The sequence below is a fragment of the Sander lucioperca genome, chromosome 18 (genome assembly GCF_008315115.2).
Source record: "Sander lucioperca isolate FBNREF2018 chromosome 18, SLUC_FBN_1.2, whole genome shotgun sequence".
In the NCBI taxonomy this organism is placed as follows: domain Eukaryota; kingdom Metazoa; phylum Chordata; class Actinopteri; order Perciformes; family Percidae; genus Sander; species Sander lucioperca.
Genome location: NC_050190.1, coordinates 22,419,250 through 22,446,127, shown reverse-complemented (window position 1 = coordinate 22,446,127; position 26,878 = coordinate 22,419,250). Strand labels below are relative to the sequence as shown.

The 26,878-nt window shown below is 41.9% G+C and overlaps 1 protein-coding gene across 1 annotated transcript; it reads right to left on the bottom strand.

Moving 5' to 3' along the window:
* Positions 1–463: 463 nt before the first annotated feature.
* Positions 464–26,841, bottom strand: atr (ATR serine/threonine kinase). The gene is made up of 48 exons (XM_031309941.2): positions 26,621–26,841; positions 26,342–26,433; positions 25,451–25,603; positions 24,425–25,338; positions 24,185–24,327; positions 23,716–23,886; positions 23,339–23,502; positions 22,934–23,086; positions 22,410–22,608; positions 21,973–22,229; positions 21,579–21,775; positions 21,075–21,175; positions 20,661–20,832; positions 19,854–20,009; positions 19,523–19,717; positions 19,080–19,175; positions 18,794–18,883; positions 18,297–18,392; positions 17,963–18,093; positions 17,561–17,704; positions 17,158–17,251; positions 16,892–17,017; positions 16,247–16,453; positions 16,014–16,127; positions 15,776–15,891; positions 15,279–15,399; positions 14,250–14,387; positions 13,985–14,156; positions 13,141–13,307; positions 12,317–12,481; positions 8,115–8,206; positions 7,721–7,812; positions 7,410–7,587; positions 7,058–7,243; positions 6,506–6,665; positions 5,914–6,093; positions 5,440–5,582; positions 5,194–5,291; positions 4,785–5,014; positions 4,501–4,635; positions 3,787–3,987; positions 3,545–3,688; positions 2,412–2,562; positions 2,165–2,321; positions 1,786–1,939; positions 1,455–1,606; positions 1,129–1,234; positions 464–982 (listed from the first exon to the last, which is right to left on the bottom strand). The coding sequence occupies exons 1-48, from the start codon at positions 26,671–26,673 to the stop codon at positions 809–811; spliced, it is 7,830 nt and encodes a 2,609-aa protein (XP_031165801.1). The 5' UTR covers positions 26,674–26,841; the 3' UTR covers positions 464–808.
* Between the last annotated feature and the right edge of the window lie 37 nt (positions 26,842–26,878).

Here is a 26,878-nt window from a genome sequence, read left to right as displayed (position 1 = left end):
TCTTCTATCCAAAAGAAAGCTGAAACAGCAGCCAAGCGTTGACAAATATGAGAAAAGTAATAACAAAAAATACAGTGACCTTTTGAGTGTCTGAACTCATGACTAGACAACAAAAATCTTGCTCACTTAAAGAAATTGCAAACCACTGCCATCATACTACTATCCTCACCCAGTCTTTTTCAGCCTCTAAGGCTTTCAGGAGGAAACACTTTGCTCTAATTTGTGCTCCTGTGAAAAAGGTCAGCTGATTGGACCATTGGGTATGTGCAAGACACGCGCGCGCGCGCACACACACACACACACACACACACACACACACACACACACACACACACACACACACACACACACACACACACACACACGGGATTAAAGCAATCTGACTGCTAAAGACAATCTAAGTAGGAGGGTTAGGAGATTAGAAGACACACTACTTACATACACATTTACCAACGAAAATTAAATCTGCAAAACATATCTTTTATTACAAGATAATGTACAGAAATGCAACAAATATATTTTGTTTCCAGAAAACAGGAAACTAAACAATGATGGAAGTACTCAAAAATCTGGCATTATAGAGAGCTCTTCAACAAACAGTCGTGGATGTAGGACATGTCTTTTTTTGCCTTTATTACAAACTTCATGTGCAAGAATTTATTTGCACTTGTTATACTTGCTTAGAGCCACCTTGGAGGGCACTTCAGGTTGTCTTGTGTAGGCATTTGATCATAGGAAAGCATCTGAAATTCTCCTGAATTGATTTTTTAAATGCTTCCCTTTTATTTGATGAACTCAGGTGTGTGTTTTACAGGTAGGGCCCCCAGCCCAAATACATCTGACAGAGCAGTTTGTCATCTGTGGCTTCCTGTATGAGGTAGTGGACGTGTCCCTCTATAGACAGAGGTAGACCCAGCACTTTGTTCCTGCTCTTTATTACTCCCTGCAGACGCTGGTCGATGTCACACACGTGGGTTTTCGCCTGGCAGAGAAGGAGAGGTAAAGATAAGACAATACAGTAATGCCAATACCAAAAATGTGTTTACATGTATTTTATATTTGACATGCACGCTGCTCTAAATGCATGTAAACATATTTCCAGAGGCAAAATCAAAGAATTGCACACACCTTTTCATTAACTATCTCTCCTGTCTCGTTGGCCTGAGCTTTAGAAAGTCCTTTGGCCTGTTTACTCCACTCGACCAGCGGGTCATGAAGGAAGGTTTTAAGCACACTTCGAGGGAAAAATCAAAAACAAAATTGTTGAATTTTTAACCTTTTTTGTGACAAAAAAAACAAGTTAAATTTTTTTAATACATGCTCCTCACTCTATTTCCAGTGTTTTTCAAGCATATTTTTTGCTTTATTTATATACCCCATTGCATTTGTTTGCTCAGATTACAAAACAAGGTTTAACAGGATTATTCAAAAATCATGTGTTAATATTTGTGTACCTCATGAGCGGTTCTCTCTGGTCTCTCATTAACCTCAGGGTGACCTCACAGGCCTGTCTGAAGAGACCCTCGGTGCCCATGGGCCCCATGGCGTGGACCATGTTCTGGGTCAGACGGAAGGGAACCACCTCAGGCACGTCAAACGTCTCCCCCTAGTGGGGAGGGAAAGAAGGAGCATGAGAGAATGCAGGAAAAAGGGGGAGACCACAGAAAATGTAGTAGATAAAAACGATATATATAAATGTCTATGATTCTTTTCATGATTTCTATTGAAATATTTACAATATAAATAATAAATATAAATGATTTATATTTTAGGACAAACACAAACCTTGTTGAAGAGGCAGTTGAAGTCGACGTGAACACATTCCCCAGTGAAAGAGTCAAAGAGGATGTTTTCTCCGTGGCGATCTCCCAGACCCAGGACGTAGCCCACCATGGACATCACAGCAGTGGAGCGGCAGTACGCAGAGCGACTGCTGTACCTGTAAACACACACACAATCCCTGAATGTGACCTTATCCTAAATATAACTTTAAAAACTCTGAACTGGATCTTTTTCAAATTCCTAACCATCCAAAAACTCCTACATTTTTAAATCCAGAACTGAAACTGCTCCTCTCAAACGTGATAACATACACAGACACGCAACAAAAATTAGATCATTGACATTGCTTGTGAAACAGTGGTCCTCATAAATGTAATTGTACCATGACGTCGGGTCAGGGAAGGTCCGGAGGAACCACTCGTGGAACACAGGAGGGTGTCGAACACAAAGCACTTCCTTGTGAATTCGTAGCTTCTCCTCAAAGGGGGCTGTCTTCGGTAGAATAAGCTTCCTGAGCTCTTTACCTGATAAGTAGATACCTGGAACACACATACAAATATGACTATAACATTGATTATTCTGACAGTTTATTTCTATTTGTTTTAATGTAGTTTTATGTAGGAGTATACCTCTCTCTTTATACAGCTTGGTGAGAATGTGTCGAAGTCCGGCGGTGTTGTTGACCCATTCGATGATGCCGCACTCCTCATTGAGAGGAATCACAGCGTAGGTACGGATGTGTAGCTCCCTCCGTCTTGACTCAGCATCTTTACGTAGGCACTACACACACACACACACACACACACACACACACACACACACACACACACACACACACACACACACACACACACACACACACACACACACACACACACACACACACACACACACACACACACACACACAGATAGCATGTACACATACTATAAATACTGCTCATTCTGTCCCTTCTATATAGTGTGTAGGGCTGCTCCCTCTTAGTTGATTAGTCGACTAATCGGTCGTTTTGGTCTTAGTAAACTAAGATTTCTTTAGTCGATTAGTCATGTTTTATGCTTTTTTCATGCTGAATGACTTATTTCCAAGAAACGTACGAGCACATCTCTGGTAAACACAAGAATTAAAGTGGTGCTTTTGCATGACTCTTTGCGGAGAAACTCAGATTTACAGATCTGCCGATTAAATCAACTAATCCATTAGTCGATACAATTGAATGAGTGTTAGTCGACTAAGAATTTCTTCAATCGAGCACAGCCCTAATAGTGTGGTGACACACTTTACATAGAGTAGACTAAACACCAAGATACCAATTCACAATTCAATCTATGGAGAAATGGACTAATTCAATTTAAAACACAGGACTATTGACTATTTTGTTGATGGAAAATTAGAATGTCGGAAAAAAGCTTTCCTTTTCTTTAAAATTGTTAGAAGATGTGATCAATTTACTATATTTTTACTGTTTTTTTTTTTTTTTTTATTGTCTTCTTTCCGTAAAAGTGTAAACATACCAGTACTATGAATTTATTTAGTGATTGCTTACTTATTATTTCTATGTTATTATGTCCCCTTTCTAATGTCTTGGCTATTTCTTAGTCACTGTTCAGAGTTAATGAATATAGCTGTGTGAACTGTTGAGAAAATACTAATGGTAAAGTAGTCCACTTTTATTCATATACACAATGGGGACAGATTATTACTCCCAATATAACTATAAAGAATGTACAGTTAGACTTAATAAACGAATATCACCAGACACCTTGTTGATGAGGCAGTTGAACTCCATGAGTCTGCAGTCCTTCCTCAGGTCATCTTTAGGTTTACACATCATGGTGTAGCTCCGCCCATCTGATCCCTTCAGACTTATCTTCTTAGGCTTCTGTAAGGAGGCCAAGATCTCCACCTACACACGCACACGCACACTTTGCAACCATGTTTCATGAACGTGTTTTCTTCCTACTAAAATATTTGTGACAAAAATCACCAGCCTCTTTTTCTTACAGTGTCTTCAAAGCCATCCAGGTATGCCCAGTGTCCGGGGAAGGCGTCGTGCTGTGTGTTTGCCCCGCCAGTAGAGGGCAGCGTAGGGATGAGGACTGACTGTAGCGGGATCAGGATCTGGCTGAAGGTCGGCTCCTCCACCAGACGTTTTAGCTGCTTGAAATGAACGCTCATGCTGAGGGTGGTGCTGTTACCATCCACCTGAAAGACAAATTCACAGAAATATGTATTTACAGCTACCTTGTGATGTGTCCCTCTTACTGGCTACTGCAATCACTCTGCACACTGTTCCTGAAGGGGATCAATACATTTATTTGATCTAATCTAATCTTGTCTACCAATTAAATGCATTGGTTTATAGTCACTTAGGAGATTTTATAGTGAGCTTTTGAAGTATGTGAACAACTATATTTTATACCGTGGCTCCACACTCCATTGAAACCGATTACAGAACAACATGCATTTATCAAATGAATAGTACCTTAGAGTATATGTCATGCAATACAGAAAAACATGCTTTATTACTTCTATAATGAACATACACACATATACAGTAATCCATATTGACAATTATTATACTCTTTTCATTATGATTAAGATGAAGATAAAGTTCATAGGGCTAGAATTACAATAGTTTGGAAGTGTACCTTACTTCTATTTTAATTTCATGTAATATAAAATACTTTGTATGTGTGTGTGTGTGTGTGTGTGTACCGGCTTGTTGCAGAGCTCCAGCAGCTTGTCAGTCAACCTGTTGGCGTCTCCAATAAATTTTTCCAGAGACTGTTTGAGACTAATTGCTTTCTTGAGGATCTGATTACAGCGGTTCATACGCATTGGGTAGGAAGACTGAAAACAAACACACAAGCACAGTCAGGAGTGAATGTGAGGTCATATTTTTTTAGTAAAGCTATTTCGTGGTCTGAGTTTATGCAGGTGCTAAAACATCCGGTCAGTCAAACACGCAGACGCGCACGCGCACACACACACACACACACCTTGGAGACAGCAGTCATTAGCCACATAGCCTGTTGGGGGTATGCCAGGAAGACTTTGGCCACGATGGTCATGAGGACGGTAAAGACCTCGTCGCTGGAGTGGCACACCCTGGAGATGAGCTGGGAGAAGGCGGTCAGGAACTGGTACGGCGCCAAGTTGGCACAGTGCTCACTCACCACCGTGTTGATTTTCCCCAGCTCCTGTCGCAACTGTCTGTCTGATCGCCCCGCTGTGGTAGAGGGATGTGTAGAGATAATATTTGGATGTTATAACACATTTTTCTGTTTCCACGGTTCATAAAAAGTAAAGAGGTATAAAGTGGTGGAAATGCTACTGAGTTAGCCAGAGTATTTCATTTGCCATGTGTGTATCTTTATTTTACACAAACAGTCACGACAGGCCACCTACCTTTATCACACTCACACACTTTTGCTCCAAAATCCAGCCAGAGAGACAGCATGCGAGGCATGGCCTGGTAGATGTACTGGTTTCCAAACTGCAAGGCTCTGGGAGGAAAAACAACCCAAATCTTTCATGGCGGATGATGAAACTAATGAGTTGACAGTGGAGTAAAGTAAGTTATAACAGCATTTTCTGAGCTCTGATCATAGACTGCAGGGCTGGGTATCAGCAGTATGAACAACATGGACTTACTTTCCAAAGTATGTGACAATGTATCGGATGAGGTTCCCCTGTTTCTCCAGCTTGTTATCAGTCACCATTGGCATCACTTTGTCGTAGTACTTGGCCAGGTAGAAGTTTCCATCCTCCCACTCAGGCAAAAGGTTGGTCACATCCTAAAAAAATAATAAAATAAAAAAATAATTAAAAAAAATATTCTTTTGATTTATCAATTCATCCCTTGGGCTATAAAATGTCAAACAATTGTGAAAAGTGCCCATCACAATTTCAGAAAGATAACTGAATTTGTTTTGCATGAAAAATGACTGTAGTATTTACATTACGTCCAGTGCATCTTGAAACTCAGCTGTATGAGAAGTCTTCACATTAATAATAATAGTCTTAGTTAATGTGTTGATATTATTTGCAAACTCATTGACTGTTTAATTAAAGCCTTTGACTTCCTGCACAGTGGTTCATTCCCTTTACAAATATCATGGCTGTTACCTTGTATGCCTTCATGATGGCATTGGACTCGAAGTTGGCCGTCTCCTCCATGAAACGTCCCACCAGCAGCATGGCCCTGCTTTTGGTCTGCAGGCTGCGAGGGTCCGTGAGTGGCTGGTCATCAGGGAAACACTGGGCCACGCCCTTCTGCAGGACGATCAGCGCCTCGTGTACATCGCCCTGATGACACAGCAAAATACGTTAAAAGTTGTATTACTGGGCGCCTGGTTAGCTCACCTGGTAGAGCGGGCACCCATATATAGAGGTTTACTCCTCGACGCAATGGCCGCGGGTTCGACTCCGACCTGTGGCCCTTTGCTGCTTGTCATTCCCTCTCTCTCCCCTTTCAAAATCTAAGCTGTCCTATACAAATAAAGGCCTAAAATGCCCAAAAAAATCTTTAAAAAAATAAATAAATACAAATTGTATTGCTATATTTTACAGGTCCTAAATATGCAGTGTAAAAAGGACTACTAATCACAGCAGGCAAAACAACACAATTGGCACGAATATATTATATGTAATCTTTCAAGAAAATCTGCTTCTTATTGTATATATACACTGTATGGGTGAATTTAAAGCTTGGTTATACCTTGGACCAAAGCCACTTGGCCTTCTCGGTGACCAGCTCGGCCAGGTGTGTGTTCTCTGCGTTCAGTAGTGCATTGAAGGCAGTCTGGTGATGTCCTGCCTTTCTGGCCACCCGGGCACTTTGCAGCCAGCACTCCCCTACCATCTCTGTGCTCATAGGTCTGCAGAGCAAACACAAGGCCTGATTTGTGATGTGGCTTGGACTTGTATACAGTAACTGACACAGACACAGTAGCCTGAAATAATACACAAGAGGGAGATGATCATTGCACTCTCCCTGATTTCATGGCACGGCATGTGTGCACACATATGTGCACATACGTTATTCAGGTTAAAGAACTAATAACTAAGAAATAAATACTGAAAAGTTCCAGATGCAAAGCCACTTGTTAACACACTGGGTTACATAAAGAAAGAAAAAATGCTATATCGGCATGACTCAGGGAGAGTTAGACCGGTTTAGAGTTAGCCAAATAAAAAATAATGCTCATACAGACGAAAATGCTTGAAGGTGAATATTGAAATCTTAACACAACTGTTTCTACATCCTTACTGTGGTCCCAGGCTGAGCAGGGCACGACGGAGGGCCAGGATTGGCTCCTTGGCCCTGAAGGAATTCTGGGTCATCTCCAGTCGATCTGACCAATGGGGGGGCAGCTGGTTGAGGCTGGGGGTGGAGCATTCCCTCTGTTTCTGCAGCTCAGTAAAACTGTGCTCCAACTCGCTGAGCATGTGAAGCCTAACCCCACACACACACACACACACACACACACACACACACACACACACACACACACACACAGTTTGGGGGTTCACAAGTTATTGCTATGGAAAACCAGGAATCAACTCAGAAAAAAAAAAAGCAAAACGTAACTGATTCCAAGAAAACACGGACGCTCCCAGACCTGACGATGTACTCATATCCTCTCTGGTAGGTTCCACACTCATAACTGGCTGCAGACAGAGGGATGACCTGTTCCTTCCTCACCAGCTTCAGCTTCTCATAGAAAGTCTCGCCATCCTGCTTCTTAGCTGACAGCAGTAACTGGCCAAGCCGCACACCCCAAGTATTGGACTGACGGTCTGGAGACACAATGGTAGTGCAAAACTTAGTCATTACGTTCAATGTGTTAACTAGATATCTATTGCTGCCATAAAGTGCCACCAATGGTTTAATACGTCGCAGCTTTCAAAAATCATCCGTGTGTTTTATTACCTGAACTCAAATAATCTTCCAGCAGGTCCCATTTTCCGAGTTTCCAGGCGGCCTCCACTCTGTAGGTGTTCAGCTCCGACTTCCACTGGTGCCTTTATGTGTGCATATATAGCTTAATTCAGTGGATCATAACTGACATACATGTTATTTAAGTATAAAACACAATAGTAGGTTAGTTAAGAAACCACCAAGAGGTCAAGTCACAAGATTATTGTATTCCTTCTCCGCCTACAGTTAAAAGTGGGTTAAACTTGAATTAAAAAGCACCTATAGTGAGAATGAGATGGGCCAGTGTGTGTGTGTGTGTGTGTGTGTGTGTGTGTGTGTGTGTGTGTGTGTGTGTGTGTGTGTGTGTGTGTGTGTGTGTGTGTGTGTGTGTGAATTTGTGGCTCACTTATTGGCCAGGACTCCATTGACCTGAGTGATGACTGTTGACAGCTGTCCCAGGCCGAGCATAGACGTCATCACCCCATGATAGTGACCAATCTACACACAAAGGGATAATGAAAATAAGAAATAAGGAAAAGAATTACAGAAAGATACAACAGTGTAACAAACAGCTGATGCCACACAGTTTTCTTTCATCTTAATATATATATATAATATATATTAGGGCTGTTCGATAATGAAAAAAATAAATCATGATAACGATTATTTAACATGATTACTCATTGACTTTTGGAAAGATGCTGCATTTATTGAACTTAAAAAACAGTGAAACAAATCAACAGTGAGAACACCCTGAACTGTGAAGTTTGCCTTAATACTTTCTCGTTTGAACTTTTTTCTCTCCATTCAGAACACAAGACAAAATAAGAGTTTACTTACAAAATGTAATGTGCAAAATAATTGCTTTTTTCTCTATTACATTGTTTTTATGATCGTTAGGAGCCAAAATCGTATGCCCTAATATATATAGTGGCTACGTTTCTCTTAGCAGTATTTTTTCAGTGAGTGAGTGATGAAGTTACACCATATGTTGGTAGAGTTGGAGTTTCCCCATTGGCCGTTGCTCTTTCAAAATGGATAGGCACGACACTGTTTCCCGCTGGTGACGTCTTTACCTCTGCGATCAATCATGTGATCCACTTCCTTTCTATATACATTTACATTTTTCGGATTATGTGATTAATGCTATAAGAGTAGCGTAGTGTGGTCGTAGCGAGTGTGTGGTTGAGCGAGAGAGAGAGTGAGCATCAATTTGGAGGTAAAACTCCAGCCATATACTAGGTTTCAGCCTAGTCGTGTTAGCGGTCAGTGGTAGTCAGCACTCGGTGACTGCTTCACAATAAAAGCCACAGTGTTTCGCCAGCAGAACGCAGTATTAGCAGTAAGAAATGTTGTTTGTATAAGTAGTAAGTTACCATTTACCACAGCTGTATAAGAGCCATCATTTACTGTGAAGCCCCTGTGTGTGTATATGTGTGTGTGTGTGTGTGTGTGTGTGTGTGTGTGTGTGTGTGTGTGTGTGTGTGTGTGTGTGTGTGTGTGTGTGTGTGTGTGTGTGTACTAAAAATCTAGTGTGGGGATGGCGGATTGAATGTCTGCTAACAATACATAGTATCAAACCATAGACATAAAAATCTATTTCTATGTATCAAACATGGGGTTTAATTTCAGGAAATCCTCAAGAATTTGAACTTGTTTATAATGTGAAACTGTTTCTATCGAAACCTTTGGAAGTATTTGCTTTTATATTTGTCATTAAAAGACAAGCAGACTACAATGAGGCAGATTTTTTTTTTTTTAATGCTTTATTGACTTTAAAAAAAAATAATTGATTTTCACTCTTCTTTTTTCTTAAATCTTAAATTCCAGGCTGATGAGCGTTTCTTTTCTCTTCTTCTCAAGCTTCTCTTCGGAGTGTTTGATCTCCTCCAGCGGCTCAACATTCAGTGAATCATGGAGGGAGTCTCCTTCTCCTCGTCCTTCTGCGTATCTTTGAGCTTGGCGAGTTGAGTCCAGAGGCCCTGGCTGACCTCCACCTCGGTCCGGAGCTTAGTGACCAGCTCCTGGTTGGTCTTGTTCTGTTTATTCAGGGTCTGGATCTCCTCGTCTATCTGTTGAAGCAGAGCGTCGCGCTCAGCCCTCAGCTGCTTTATGACCTCCAGCTTCTCTGGCACCGTTTCAGCTTGCGACTGAATCTCTTTCTCAAACAGTTTCTGAAGGCTGCCACTCTTTTCTCTTTCAGCCTTGAGCTCAGTTTCAGACCTGTGATGTGAAACTTTCAGCCGCTCGAGTTCTTGCTGAAGAGCTTCATTTCTGTCTTTTTCAACCCCGAGCTCTGCCGAGAACTTTTCTTGGCTGATTGCGAAATTCACATTGAGCAACTCGTAGTCTTTTTGAAGCTCCTTCTTCTTCTTCTTTTTGATATCGTTGTGAACGTCAGTGGCAATCCCCATGCTGTCCATGGTCTTTGTGTCACAAAGCCTCTTCAGCCTCTCCAGGTCTTTGCGTGCTTCCTTCTCTTTCTTGATGAATATTTCTTTAAGGCTCTTCTGTCGAGCCAGCTGTTCTGCAGTCTTTTGCAGTACTCTGCTGAGATGCAGCCCCATATTATGCTCCTGGAAGTTTATTGCACGCTCCCGCCCCAACAAATCATTCAGCTGCCTGACTTCATCCTGCAGGGTGCTGAGTTTCCCCTGAAGCCTGCTGCTTTTCTCGTGAAGCAGAGGTTTTCGCAAGTTCTCCATTACTCGCTCTCTTGGGATCATCTGTCCTTCCAGTTTAGTGGCAAGCTGCTTCACCTTCTCCTCCTGACCGCCGCTGTGGTTTTCAGCACTTTGCAGCTGAGCCTTCAGCTCCTCCACCTGCTTTTCAAGAGTCTTCTTTTCCAGCTCACACTCTTCCAACTTTGTGGCTAACCTGTAGAAGACCAGGGGCCCTTTGCTGTTCTCCATGTTAAGCTGGTAGATCTTCGAATGTCTATCTAGTGTAGATGCAGACTGTCACTGATAAATAGTTCTGGGTCTATCGGTGTTGTATCTTGGTTCTCTCTCACACTGCTTGTTTTGGTCCTGACTCCAGATCAGTAGTTATGTGATGACCTGCTGTTGTCATAACACACTGAGAATGGAACCGTTTCCTGAATGTTGTAACTTTGGGAGTTCCACAGTTTAAATGTTTACACGGACCTTTTCATTGGTTTTGTCCAAGATTTGATGATTGACAACATATCTGTGCATCGCCACATAATACAGTCAGCTTTTCAATTAGGGTTGAATACAGATGTTTTTATAATACAATACTACGACACTGTCCTCACCAGCGGTAGGTCAGCATCGTCTTTTGTGAATACACATAAAACAACCTACATATACACTTTTCTAGATAAACGACTTCTTGTCTAGTCTCAGCAGCAAGGCATTTTTTGAATTCTTGTCATCACTATGAGGTTGCCAGGCAACCACATTAAGTCACTGCGCCAAGCCACTGATCGTCAACAAAAAATTGCAGCATTAGCTACTCAACTTAAAACAACTACACATTTTTATATTAAGCTTTCAACATGCTGGTAGGCATATTTTTGAAGTGTGTAGAGAGCAAGGCTTGCTGGTTCTCCCTGATTCCATACTTTTGCTAAGCTAAGCTAATTGCCTGCTGATTCTTGCCCCACACATAGCTATGATCCTGTCTTTTTCCTTAACCATAACCTAAATCTTTCGCTAAACCTAAGCAGTTTAAACTTTACCAAACCTTAATCAAAGAACTGACATATTGTATACGAGTCATTTTTTAAGTCAGGGACAAACTGCCTTTATTACTTTTTAACCGTTTGTTGTTAAAAGGTAGAGTATTTTTTCGTTTTGTAATGGCGTTTATACTATAATTGTCCTGAAATGAGTTTAGCTCGTCATTCCCATAGATGGCGCGGCGTCGAATTCACACTGACGCCTGGGCACTCTTGTTAATCAAAAGAAGAACGAGTGCAGCAGAAGTAGTTTAGTTGGCGCAAACAATGGCAAACCTCACAGAAAGAATTATTCAACCTGCTCCATCATCATTGAAAGTGAGAGTTTGGGAACATTTTGGCTTTTATAACCTCGATGGGAAGACGGAACTTGATAGGAATCATGCTATATGCAGGCTTTGCAAAGCGATAGTTAAGTTTTTTGGAAACACCACAAACTTGAGAACTCACATGGTACGCCATCACCCAGAGATTATATCTGATCGATATTGAATCGAATCGTGACATTTTCTGAATCGTGCACCCCTACTAGCAACGTTGGTGAGCTAAGAGCTAAGAACTGAAATTTTATTTTGGCAAAATTTTAGAAAGCAAATTTAGAATATACATTTGTTTTTTTTACAATTAAATTTAACATAGAGGACCAAGAGATCAATTTCGGGTGTGACATTTTAACGTGAACACGATATGTATTACAGAATCAACCAATTTCTGAGATACAAGTTATATTATTATTATTATTTGCATACTGTGGCACTAAATACATTCTACAGTATATACACGCATCATGTAGAAGGCATTTTGGAAGTTTTTTTTTTTTTTTTTTAGACGTTTTCATTGTGTGTGTGTGTGTGTGTGTGTGTGTGTGTGTGTGTGTGTGTGTGTGTGTGTGTGTGTGTGTGTACCTGGTCTGACTCCAGCTGTATGGCCCTGTCATAGCAGGCGGTTGCATCTCGGAGCAGGCCGATGCTCTCATGCTCCAGTATCTGTTCCCGTAGCGACGGCTCCTCCCTTCTCAGGGCGTTGACCCCCCTCACACCATCAGGCTCATGCATCGCAGCATACAGTCTCTGCCACAGCCAATCATTAAAAAAGTTCAGAGAGCTGCAACTTCCACTTAATAAGGACTCAACATTACCGTTTATTGACTTTTAGCAGCATCACATTGTAATGACATGATCTTAACAACAGTCTGATTTTACTTTTATTAGCCACATTGTGAATTATATAGATAGATATATTTTGTCAAACTGACAAATTATTATTCATTAACATGGGGTGTAAATGAGATGTTAATGAGAAAGGATGTATATTAGCAAATATTTTAGTCCTCTTCACTCTTAAACAGAGTTTTATACAGTACCAGAAATTGTTAGACTTGCACTGTTGCAATTATTGAGAAAATGTAGGTCTATATACTCAAACACATGAAGCAGAGTAAGGTAACATAAGGTAACCCCTTTCAGATTCCTGTCCAGATCCCAATTTTCTGATTGCTTGTAAACCAAACCGTACCATTTATTTGAACTTTTTTCTAATAGCTTCTACTGTCAAATGACTCTAAAAAGTCTAATAACAGTAATTCTGTAAGGCATCAACATAATAGTAACAGCCTTCTAAGCAACCAGTGCCATGCCAAGATGTTTTTTATTCCAATCTAAAAGCAGAGGAATTGAGCACTCACTTTAGCAAAAAATACGTTTAAATGACCGTTAACTTGCTGTCTGACCTGCAGGAAGGTGAGATGGTCCTGGATGTTCTCTTTGTTTTCTAAGATGTATGCTTCAAAGTGCATGAGGGCACGAGTGTAGGCTTTGGATCGTAGAGAGGCCTTGGCTAGAACGTCCTGTGGAATACCTTTCAGGAAGGCCACCACACGCTGATACTCGCCGCTCTCTGCAATGATACGTTTTAGCTTTTAACTTCAAGCGTGAGTTAATCATGCAGGTTAGAGAACAACAATGATACATGCATTTACATTCAGTTCATTGAAATTACATTTTCTGAACTAATCATTAACATTTTCATGTAAATAAGGGTCTGTCCTGTTGTCATAGATATACACTGATGAAACCTAAGCATTTTCTAAATACAAATATACAAAGAAATAGGGTCAATATAGGGCTGCACAAAATGAGGAAAATATGCAATAAAGTTGTTGAATATCACGATAACGATATTACTTGCAATAAATACACAGATATTAAAGTGTACTCAGTTCTGCTGCTTTCCGTATTCTGCTAAAATACAACAAATTGCTTGTTGAACTTAAAACAAATGAAAGGAAATCATTACCAACATTCTTTTGTTGAACAAATTGATCATTGAATTGAATAAAAAAGGCACCATTAAAAAAACAATGACGGTTACATTTTAAAGTGCGGTTTTCTACTGACTACGTTTCTCGCAATATTTTGCAACCTTTCGCGATGCGTTTATTGTGCCAGTTGATATTGCGATGGCCATAAAAAAAAAAAGATATATAGTGCAGCCCTAATACCAATAATCGAACGTTCTTTTACTCTGCAGCACTGCAGTGAAAAGCTAGAGACTTGTGCATTGGGGTCACTTACCGTTTTGTTTGGGTTTGGAGTAGAGGATGTGGCGGCTCCACTGTGTGAGGTGAGACATCATGCTAAACACAGTCTGAGTGCTGAGCTGTGATAGGCTGGACGCCGTCACCTGACCACACTCCGCTCCTCGTCCATCACCTGCTGTCAGCACAGCCAGCATCTCCTCCGTTACCTGGAAGGAGGTGCCTTATTTATGCCAAAAGAAAACCAACCCAAAAAGCTGGATTAACGTCTTCTGTAAGTTATACTACATGTATGTCCTCACCTCCTGTTGCTCTGCAGGTGTACAGCCCAGCAGCATGTAGAGCAGAATATGAGGCAGCAGGTAGATTGTAACCTTGTAGTCATGTTTGATGATGAAACTGCAGCAGGTGAACACTTTGCTGGCCAGCTCATGTCTCACCTGAAACACATGAGATGAGATATTTTTTGTCTTCATCTTGATAATCTTAAGGCCCTGACACACCAAACCGTCGGCTGACCGTCGGCAGAAAAGGCAGTCGGACTGATCAGTCAGCTCCCTGAGGTCCAAAAAGTGCCTCGGAACACACAGAAGCGGCGCCGACTTGAGCATACGTTCTGCGCGTGCGCAAGACGTAATACATCTCCATAACAGCAGGTGGCGCTAAAATGAAAACCGGAAATGACGAAGGCGTCACGTGGGTCTGGCTTCTCCAGCCAGCCATAATGGCGGCTCGTTCGGAATACGATCTCGTATTTTACGAAAATAGTTCACTGAAACGTGTTTCTGAAAACATTTTAAGCGAGAAATAGGCCATGCAGTTGCTGAATCTGTCTTCATTTCAGATTGACAAAGGTCAGTTTAAAAGATTTTCGTCAGATTTTCGTCATTTCCGGGTTAGCACCCAATCAGATTGGTCATTGAGTCCGACTGCCCGCCTTCCAACTCAACATGTCAAATCTGCCAAAATGAAGGCAGACGGCCCCTCCAACGGACGACGGTACGGAACACACCAAACAGACTCGAGTCACTGACCTCACCAGACTGTCCGACGGCCGATTATCAGGTTGGTGTGTCAGGGCCTTTATTGTCTTAAATATATAACATGTTTCAAGTCTGTTCATATTCAATGTGCCTGAAACCTTTTTTTTGTTTTTTCGGTTGTCTTGTGACTGTTCTCACGATTGCTATTTTCACCTCCATTTTGATACTCAAAATGTCAGAATGTTATTAGTTACACATGTATTTAAAAAAAAAGTGTTAAGAATCTAACAAACTGGAAGAGATTGATATATTAGATGTGTATCTGTTCAGCTTCAGCTATCAGCTTACCTTGCTGATGAGGTATCCGGCCCAGGTGGCCGACCAATCAGAGAATTTGCTGCCTCTCTTGCTTAAGTACACTGGCTTCTTCAGTTTAGACCAGTTCACCTCCTTCTGACTGCTCTTATACCTGAAGATAGAGAGGGAGGAGAGATAGGGTAAAAAAAGAGGACAAAGAAGTTTCACTTGAAGGATTTGACCCCATGAATTAGGCTATGTGTGAGACAATTACATTACATAACATTTAATTTAGCGGACGCTTTTATCCAAAGCAACTTCCATGAAGTGCATTCAACCATGAAGGTACAAACTCTGAACAGCTAGATTTAAGTGCAAATACATACAAAGAGTCACGTGTAAGTGTAACTGTGAGTGCAAGTATGATTTTCTTTTTTTTTCTTTCTTTTTTTAAATCCAAGGTGTCCAAGACAGGATCAGAGTGCATATGTGCTGCAAGTCTGTGTGTGTGTGTGTGTGTGTGTGTGTGTGTGTGTAAACTCGAATACCTGCTGTTGAGGTGTGGTTCTAGTATTTCTTGAATCTGCTCTGGGAATCTCCTCCACAGACGGCGCCCCGGCGAGTCGGTTCGACCGTCACGGCACTCAAAGATGGACAGCAGCTCCTATAGTGTACATGACAGCAACAACACAAACACACATTACTGACATGACATGAGCCAACAAAAAAAAAAAAAAGGAGACAAATTAAAGTGCAAAGTGAGTGCTTGCACAAGTGTGTGAGTACCTGAATTGCATAAGCAGCAGAGTCCTGTGCTCTCACGTCATCGGCGTAAGCCAGAAATGTTCTGGTCAGTTCAGTCAGCAGCTCGTAGGCGAAGTTGGGATCATCAACTCCACTCTGTTCATAGAAAAATATACTTTTACATTTAGTTCCTGACAGAGTTCCATTTTGGGGGAATCCCTACTTATCCTCTGTCAAACCAACATGTATGTCTCTGAATGCAGTCTTTAGCTTACCACGAAGGTGTTGCGGTCGCCATGGGTGTGTGTGTGGGACAGGTCCAGACGTCCGGGATCCACGGCCCCCAGCTCCCCCAGACACTCCCCACAGAGGAGCCTGGCCTCTGGGGACGAGTCCTGGCAGCCCTTCAGCAGCACTGACACCAGGCTGGAGATGACCGGCTCCACTGCCTCACTCGCACAAACATGCCGCAGCAGCCACTCCTGCAGTCCACAACATAAAGAAACATATTTATTCTATGAAAGACAAAAAAGTCCAGTGTGCTCAGGAAGTTCAGTCAAATGTTTGAAGGTGCTCTTTGGGGTCGGGAATTCAATTAAGTGTAGATAAAAAAAGGAAAATCCAAGGTACTCTTCTTCAAAATTATTTAAAAAGCCTTTATTTTACTGGCTATTTCATAATAGAAAATGTAAAAGACATAGGGAGAAGCAACCCACGCGTAGCAGCACAGACAGCCTTCTTCAGGGAGGATATTTATTCTATGGTTTGGAACGTTAGGGTAACTTTAAGCCATGTCGGAAAACTGCAGCGGTGAAAATTCTATTATAACTTACAAACAAGAAGCTTGGACTCTGGTCCTTTCAGTGGTAGTTGTCTAACAATCTGTGTGTGTGTGTGTGTGTGTGTGTGTGTGTGTGTACCTGCTTGCTGTGCATCATGTCCCTGAGGCTGGTCAACGCATGAATCCTGACGTCGACGTTTTCATGTTGAACGGCCCTCATGGAGAGCTGCAGCGCTGCGGCCAGGTCACTGCTGCTGGCTGTCAGCTGGATGAATTTAGGCATAGCGTGTTTTACCATTTAGTGTATTTTCTCATCTCTAAAACCACTGACAAACAATAACCCGTGTCACCATCTGCATCCTTTATTTACTTCATTAGCATGATCATCCTCTTCCCCATACTGACCTTCTTGTAGTTCTGCAGAACAGTGTGGATGTCTTTCAGCTCAGGCTGGTCTGGCAGAAAGTAAATCTCATGGAGGTAGTCGTTGACTTCTTCCCTGTGGGAAATTGACTAAATTAAATCACTGCTATTGGAAGTCTGGAGTTAAGTGTGGATTCCTTTATTAACATGAGTACTTTCTTTTGGCATTTATTTGACAGTCAGTGTAGAAATACCCCCACCTAAATACTATTTTTGAGGTTATCAAATGTTGTTTTAACAATGAAAATTTACATTTGAATTAAAGCAGGAATTACATGAAAATTAGTTTGATTTTACACTTCTCAAGTTGTCATGTGTAGCTTTCTGCAAAGGCCTAGTTTGGTCATTTAAAAAAAAATAAATAAATAAATGATTTGTGTGTTACCTGTTGTCCAGTATCAGGAAGCGGATAATGGCAGCGGTTTCTTTGGGCTGCAGTGGGATCAGGGGGAGGAGTGCAACAATAACATGACTCAGTAGAGGGCCCAAGTGTGCCGGCTCCACACTCCTCACAAAACACTCCCACGTCCTGTCCACACAGGAGGAAGGAATTAATACACAGAAACAGCAGGGGTTTCAGCTAATCACACAGGATTGTGGCATAAATGAGTACATAAAGAGAGTTGAATTGTTCTACGTTCTATCAAGTGTGGAATTAAACAGTAGTGGCTGCCGTTCAGTGGTTCAGCTATCTCTAGCAACCTGCCTTAACTGTGGTCAGGGAAAAAAAGGTTACATGTCAATCTTGACATAACAGAAGCAATATAGTGTGAGTGTGTGTACTGACTGGCAGCAGAGCAGAGGGAAGTCCTCTCTGTATCGGAGGCCCGTGCGGAGCGTCGTCATCATCTTTACTCTGACAGAGCTGATGTGTTTGGATCCCATCAGTCGCATTAGAGCCATCACACTTGTCAATGCCTGCGCAGAAAACAGGCGGACACTTTCTTTTTACACTACACAAGCTAAGCAGTATCGCAATGGACCAACAACAACATTTGTCAAATCAGACACAATGTTGCTGTGAACAACATTGACCTCAAACTGTAGCTCGGTGAACTCTCTTACTGAAACAATACATTCTCAAATATCAATATTAGTAGTATCAGTAGCGGCTCACACACCAACTTCTTGCGGTCCTTCTCTCCTGCGCTGGAGCTGAGCAGCTGCATGTTGAAGAAAGCAAGAATTCCCAGCAGCTTCGGCTGCAGGTAGTCCGCCTGTCACACAATGACCAAAGAGAGACAAGTGAGGAAAAATACAGATTCATGTTAAAAAAAGAGAGGCGATTATGGATTACTAATTATGTAATCATTATTATATTTGGTGCAAAGAAATTACTGTTCTTACTTGCTTGCATATGGTTACAACTAAAAATATCTCTTAAACGTGTTTTTTTTTGTTTCAACTGTCAAAAAGTATTTACTATGATATTTGTATTATGAATGCATTGTGGTTTGTTCCAAAAGCTTTTGGCACTAAATTACATTTGACCCTGTCTGTTATAATTCCACAGCATGTCACATAAGCACAACATATAACATTTATAAAAACTCCAAACTGTGTATTCAAAGCACAAGCTAAAGCTATAATGAACACCACATTAAACTCTGACACGTACCATGCGTTCAGGGGTGGTGATGTCTCGGGGACCCTGGTACGGGTCATCATTGGACGCAAAGGAAGCCAGGATCGCCAGACCATTAAACACCTGCACAGAAATGTAAAAGACACATGTGAACAATAACTAGTTTTAAACCACAAGTGAGTTAATTACACATGACATGTATGCACTCAGAAGTATATATAAGGAAAAATACTTAATTTGTAGGGGAACTTGTGTTTGTGTGTGTGTGTGTGTGTGTGTGTGTGTGTGTGTGTGTGTGTGTGTGTGTGTGTGTTTTGACCTGTTGGTAGTGTTCTCCAAGGCGCAGTAGCAGCTCGTTGTGAAGACCCTGGAAGTCTTGCCTTAGCAGAGAGCCCAGTTCAATCTCTGTCTCACTCTGGGAGAACATTAGGAAAACAAATATATATCAGTCTGGTAATCTGATTACCAGCCTTGTCAGACTAAAGCCTTGCCACACAGCTGAGACTCACACACACACACACACACACTCGACTTTTTGGCCAACCTAAATATTAATTTCTGCCCTAGTTGGTGGACTCTAGTGCTTTAAATCATACACGTTATTAAGTTAATTTGGGTGACATTGACCTTTAATGATGAAATCTGTCTTTTTATTTCATTAACCACTACAACAACATGGCCACAATGCCAGACAAATTGTTCTGTTGTATCTTGAATGTGTAGACAATTATAGATTATAGTATAAGTATGGTAGTAAAATACCTGTAGGTAGTGGAAAGCCCTCTCTAGCTCTTCTTTAGTGCAGGAACAGACCAGATGGCTGAAGATGTACTTGAAGTTGTTGATCAGGATCTCTCTCCTGTTCGCCTTCAGCTCATTGGCCAGGGTACGGATGAGGGCGGAGCCAGTAGAGCTCGCTTTGGCGGCCAGGTAGGGCAGGAGCACCTGGAGGGTCCTCTGTATATACAAGTATGCATAAAAACCTATATACTTAGAAACACCCATTAATGTAAAACAGTCTCAAAGTACTACCACAACATAATGTAGACTGTACTGTGTAATTTTGTGTAGTTACAGCACATGTTTGACATACAGTGAGGAAGCGGTGGAGGTCTGGAAAATCAAAAGCGTGTGCGATCTGAGCCAGGATGTCCAGGGCCAGTTCTCTCTGATTGGCCGATTCGCTGCCCTGATCTGGCGTGCTCCGCAAGGCCGACGCATGGCGTGAATGCAGCGACTCCACCAGGAACTGAACACACGGAAGAAAGAACTAATGTATGTCTTTACATCACTGAATCGCGGCACACAGCTCCAGTTCTTTTGAAGTAAAAACAAATTCATCATCTCAATGCAATTCATTACGACAATCAGGAAAGAATATATTTCTCAAATCATTTTACACCAACAAAAACACACAATCATGTGGAGACCTTATTATGCCGCAACCATTACCATTATACTATTTGCGATACAAAAATTGTAAAAAAAAATTAAAAAAGTATTAGTGGTCTAAACCTTCATTAGCAAAAGCACAATTGAATATTAACACTAATTGGGGTAAAAAGCATTACAGACATTTTTTACTAATATATCTAATTATTATTCATAGCATTATGGACTGAAAATCCTTAAAAGTCTTCATCAGCATCAGCTTTTAGACCTAGCTTATAAGAGCAACATTAAAAATGTGTACCTGGGCGCCCAGATAGCTCAGTTGGTAGAGCGGGCGCCCATATATAGAGGTTTACTCCTCGACGCAGCGGGCCGGGGTTCGACTCCGACCTGTGGCCCTTTGCTGCATGTCAATCCCGTTCTCTCTCCCCTTTCATGTCTTCAGCTGTCCTGTCACAAATAAAGGCCTAAAATGCCCAAAAAATAATCTTCAAAAAGAAATGTGTACCTGGCAAATAGGGTTCTTGTACTGACTGAAGAGGGTCTGAAGTTTAAGGCCTTTGGCAGTGGCCAGGGCTCTGATCTGAGCGTAAGCAGCTACAGACACCGGAGACGACTTGGACAGCAGACAGTGGAGCAGCCGCAGCAGAGAGAACGACACCAAACTACCCTGAGACGCTCTGCCAGAAGAGGAGAGAGATAAACTAATGTAACCAAAACATTTTTTTTTTTTTTTTTTTGAAATATAAAACCATTTAAAAAGACGCAGCAACCTTCCCATGCTGCAGAAGAACTTAAAATAAAACTATATGGAACATGTATTTACAGATGAGCAAATGATGACACTAATCACACTTTGAGTGATTACGACAGCTGGTGGTGCTGTTCTGTGCTCTGGTGCATAGGCAAAGGTCACCTGTACCTGCCAATCTCTCCAGTGGTGAGGATGAGAGTGTTGCGCAGGTCGTCGTCTCTGTTGAGTTTAGCCTTGTTGAACGCCTCTTTAAGACGGCCGACCAGGAGCTTGGATAGCGAGAAGAAACACATACACACACACACACACACACACACACACACACACACACACACACCTGACTAAGATACATTGTTTTTTTTTTTTTACAAAGCAAGTATTAACCAAGTCATAATCCCCAAACGATGAGGTGTGGTCTGCTTTAAAAAACTGTATGAGCCAGGTAAAAATGTAAAACTTTTTACCTCTTTTGACTTTTTCACTTAACTGAGGGAATCATGATTTTAAGGCACGTATAAAACTGACATTAATGTGCATGTTTTCGCAGTAATGACCTAAATGGAATGTTATTGAAGATTGTATGCTCTTTCTGTCTTGCAATAATATATTCATATAGAAAATTATGTATTTTAGATGTTTACACATTTGAGTCTCACCGCTGAAATTGCTCACCTCACTCAGAGAGCCCTGCTCGGAGTTTCTGCTGGTCTCTGTGAGCAGGAAACGCACTGATTGGCTAAAGCGTATTCTGACCACTGGATCCGAGTCCTCCATAAGACCAATCAGAGCGCAGAGAATTGCCTGGGAGTCGCTGTCTCCACCAACCAGATTCACATGCTGGCAGAGATGAGGCAGAGCTTCTAGGAAAGCTAAGAACGTGAAATAAATAAGTAAAATAATTAAATGACAACAATAAAATGGACAAAATAATACTGCATTTGAAAATAATCCAAGGAAGGATCACAGCAATGTACTGTGTATATAATACATGTAGCATTTTTTAGGCTGTCTGCATGTTGTAAAAGCTCATTGTGGAAGAAAACATAAAAAAAAAATTAAAATATACCTTGTTTAACACTACTTGGAGCTTGCTTTTTGAGCAGTGGCAGGAAGGGTTTGACAACAGCTGCCCTGATGGATGGAATAGTATTCCCAGCATGCTCTGTTGCAAGGCTGAGTTGGTGGCAGAGGATCTCAGGATGACAGGTGGACTCTGTGTGGGTGTCACTGAGCTGGGAGAGCTCTGACTGGATACAGCTCAGCTGACCGATGATTCTGGCAAGCTCCTTCATCACCTGCTCCGAACTGTCCTCCAGCCTGGGACTGCAAATGGTCAAATATACACCATGGACATAATGAAAAAAGGTTTAAAACATCTTAATAAAAGCACAGAAAATGATGAAACAATGACACCCAAGCAAGAGAGAACATGTCCATGGTCATTGCATTCCATGGACAGCATCTGATTGTGCACATAATGTTAATACATATATAAGTGCGTACAGCAGAGTAGTGCTGATGAGGTTGTGGTGCGAGTTTCCCAGGTGGTGAAGAAGAAGAGGGAAGGCCTTGATTGCCGCTGCTCTCACCAGCTCATCTGGACTCAGCAACGTCTTGGTAAACACACACACACGCCACGTCTCACACACACCACCATGCAGAAGGGCCAGCAGTGACACACACTCTGCCTGGAACTCAGATGCTGGAAAGACGCATATAGTTTGACGTTAATTCAGAGTTTTCGCAACGGAAACGGCCTGGTAAAATCACTTAAAATGAGTCATCTCAAATTTCATTTTTGATGTGATGTTTTTGTTTTGTTTGAGTTGTGATCAAGGTCCAAAATTAGCACCATCTACTAGCCAAATGCTGGTGAAATATGCAAGTTGACTGCTAGATTTGCTTCACTCATCAGTCAAAAAACATTGATTGAGTGGCTGGTCAAATTTGAACCTTCAATATCCATTTGGCTGGTGGACAAAAAAGTTAATTTTGGACCCTGGTTGTAATGCAGAAGAAATACTCACAGTAACAGAGGCTGAGTCTATGAGCGAAGGCAGGCAGCCAGGAGGGGAATCCTGAACTCTTATAGGCTGGGATGAACTTGTTTTCACACACCCAGGGAAGAGACAGCAGAGCACACACTCGCCGCTGGAGCCCGCCCTCACTGTGGCTGCTCACTACAAACACACGCAGTAATGAAAACAGGTGGCTATCAATGAACTCTGCTTAAAAGGATGTGCTTTTGATTTCTGCCATATACTTCAGCTTGTTTTCACACTCAATAATGGAGAAAATGGCAAAAATAAGGGATATTATGCTGTAGTTGTGACATCAAATAAAATAAATAGCAAATGAATAACCCAGCAAAAAATAAAAATCATACAAACAGCATCTTTAATGTGTGTTTCTGTGAGTGTATATATCCTTACTTGTCAGGTAGAGGATAGAGTCAAGGACCCTAACAGTAGTCTGGACAGCAGACTGAAAGTAGTTCTGGTTTAAGCCAGGTTCAGGACCTCCTTCTAACACTGACTGGCAGCTCTTCAGGGCCCTGCCCAGAGTCTCAGTGGGCACCCAGAGAAGAGGAGAAGGACTGTCAACGAGACAGAGAGTGACAGACTAAGCTCAGTATAAGAAAAAATGTCGCAAAACTGCAGTCAGCAAAGTAGGTAATTCTTGTAGTCAGTTGATAGACAAAACATGTTCAAAATATTGGAAAGTTAGCATTTCCGTGTGTAAGACATGACAAGAAAAAGAAAAAGATAAAGACAGAGAGCTGGAATGACAGCAGGTGTTTGTGTATTACCTGGTGGGAGAGGAGCAGAGGGCGGCCAGGTGGAAAATGAGGGCCAGACCGTCAAGAGCAGAGAGAGTCTGTTCGGTTTCAGGTCCATCAGAGTTTAAAAAGGTCAGCAGCTCTTCCAGCCGACCGTTTACCACGGCCCAAACCTCACTGCCAGCCCGCATGTCCACCTCACTTAAGACACAGAGACACACAGTCATTTTAAATAACAAGATGTGAGGTGAAATATCAAGTCTATACTGTCACTAACAAAAGAAGGTCTGGAAAAAAAATCAAGAGATCCACATGACTGAGCAGCTACAGCACAGAATTTTCAACCGATTTGTTACACGTGAGAGAACAATTGAAAATATAACATGTACTGTGTTGTATTTCGCTGTATGATATGATATAATGCTCTATGCCGTCTTTTACGCCACTAAACTCAACAACTTCTATGATAGAACACAGTTATGAATGTTTATGAACTCACGCTGCTGATGTTTTTGTCATTTTGCGGACTGACTTGGTGGCAGATTTGCAGGATTTCTTGGCAGCAGTCTCTCCATCTACTGACTTCTGCATCACCATAGCAGTCTCAGCCTTCAGTGCGGCTTGGAGAAACCCCTGCGCACACTGCAAAACACAAGCACCACAGATATTGTAAAGGGGGTGAGAGAGAAAAGTCTGTTACAAACATACCAGCAAAAAAAGATGAAGAACAGAATCGTACTTCATACTGTTTTTCTGTTCCAACGGTGCTTGCCAGCGTCCTGCAGACCTCTGTGACTCGCTGCCTTCTTAACAACGCAGCGCTTTCATAAACTATGGCGACAGACAGCAAGAAGCTGAACAGCAAACAGAGTGTTTCGGTAACCTCAGTCCCCAACTTGACATCTGACCCGCCAAGAGTACAAACACACTCGAACATCTGCGAGAGGTAGATGGGCTCAAAGTGTGAGTGAAAGACACCAGACGACTGAAACACACAGCGAGTCAGGTGCAGCAGCTCACCATCATAGGATTGTTTCTCATCTAGTTTTGTGTCTGCTGTACATGCGTAGGAGTGTGTTTCCAGCAACTGAAGGTAGGCCGTGAAGAACTCGTGGCCCTGCCTCTCAGGAAACCCTCCCAGCTCCACTAGTCGACTCAGCATCACCATGGACATCTTCCTCAACCCGCTGTTGCCATTGGCCAGGAAGGAGCAAGCCGTCTCCCAGGCCACACTGATGTCATGAGGGGAGACAACTCCCCGCAGGGCGTCAGTTACGACACCGATCACCACGGCGGTCAGCGACTCCAGGGCAGCAGGCGAGGCGAGAACAAGAGGAGAGGGCTTAAGGTACGAGGTGACACAAATGAGGGAGATACTGAAGCACTCGAGCGTAACAGGCCATCGGCTCTGCGTGTAAATTCCCAAAGAGCGTCCATTTCCTGCCAATGTGGAAATATGAGTGTAAAGGATGTTGCTGAGGTCCTGGGCCAGAACAATGAGCTCCCGAGTGAGGCGGCTGAAGATGAATGGCGCCCTGGCTCTCAGAGTGTGAAGTAAAGAGCACAGCACAGCAGAGACCCGCCCGTGGATGACGTCACAGTCTGGAGCCGCTGCCACACGAAGCAAACGCACAGCCACCCACTTACTAAAGTCTGAATCAAGGGAAGAATGAGGAGACACGAAAGGTGGAGGGGAAAAGAAAAACACAAAATAAAAAAACATCTCCAAAAAACTTAATATTGCCGCTTTTTGAAGAGCTCTTACCAGTAGAGCTCTGTGTGGTGTCCGGATACTCAGCAGGTTGGCAGGCAGGGTTGGTGAACATCAAAGACGAGGACTTGATTATATGCTGCACAAAGTCCAGCAGCATCACACAGGCCGGCTCTGAACTAGACTTCTTGTTCAGCCCTAGAGCAACTGAAGAACACAGACAACAGATTTGTTTTTAACTAACTGATTCACAACCTGGGGGATCAGGACTTTTTAGATTGATTTTGCAACCCATCACCCTGATGGGTTAACGGGAAAGGAACATTTGGCCATAACCTCTAATAATTTAAATTAGAGCTGGGCGATATGGAGAAAATCAAATATCACAATATTTTTGACCAAATACCTCAATATCGATACTGCAACGATATTGTAGTGTTGACTATTATACTATATATATATATATTTATCAGTATTATTTATATATATATATATATATATATATATATATATATATATATATATAATACTGATAAATATTTACACAATGAGATTTTTGATAAATAATCATCAGTAATGTGGATATAATGACTAAGTGGGTAAAGCTAAATAATAGAACAGTTAGAACAGTCTGGTAAGTTCAGAAAATGACATCACTTCACTGTAATGCAGCTTTAAAACCAGGAAAAGACAACACTTATGCCATATTACGATATTACGATATCCAAAATCTAAGACAATATCTAGTCTCTTATCACGATATCGATATAATATCGATACATTGCCCAGCTGTAATTTAAATATAACAGCCCAAGCAAAATGACTTGATTACACACAGCTGACAGTCTTCACAAGTAACCAAACAAGCTTTACTAATCTGTCAGGTGTTTTTATTATTGTGTCAACCTCTTGTACGTGCTTGAGATTCCTTAATTAAAAACTTACCGACATCGACATCCGTCAGTATTCTGTCAATGAACTGACAGAGGATCTGTCGAGGTTTCTGCACCACCTGGTCGTACTCAGCGGCGCTGGCACTGCAAATAACAACACGGTTTAACGTTATTTATGGAAACAAGGTACAGCGAAGGTTTTCATTAACTTAACTAAGTGGTTTATATATGCTTATTATACTGCTCAGTTCAATCTAGCTAAGCACCTTCAGAGTCTGACATGCTGTTAACAGCGTAGCTTAGCCAACTTTAGCCGGTTAACGTTGCTCACCTAGCTAGCTCCTGAAGAGCCGGTATCATCGCAGACATCTCCAGTCCTTCCATTTTTACAGGCGCTTGGTGTGTCGCTACTTGGACAACTTCTTCAAAATATAATATCGAAGATTTCTTAGGTCATTTTAACCAGCACACTTCTACATGTCCTGTCCATCCTGTCAGGTCTTTCGAAAACTTTCGCTCCAAAATGACGTTTTTGTTTTGGTACGGCAGCCTTCGACGGTCAATACACCTAAATATAAACTCGAACTAC

Coding starts and splice junctions, on each gene's coding strand:
- atr (XM_031309941.2), bottom strand. CDS start 26,673: ATGGAAGGACTGGAGATGTCTGCGATGATACCGGCTCTTCAGGAGCTA. Junction 15,400..15,775: donor GAACCACACCTCAACAGCAG/GTATTCGAGTTT, acceptor CTCTATCTTCAG/GTATAAGAGCAGTCAGAAGG. Junction 5,292..5,439: donor ATTGTCACATACTTTGGAAA/GTAAGTCCATGT, acceptor TTTTCCTCCCAG/AGCCTTGCAGTTTGGAAACC.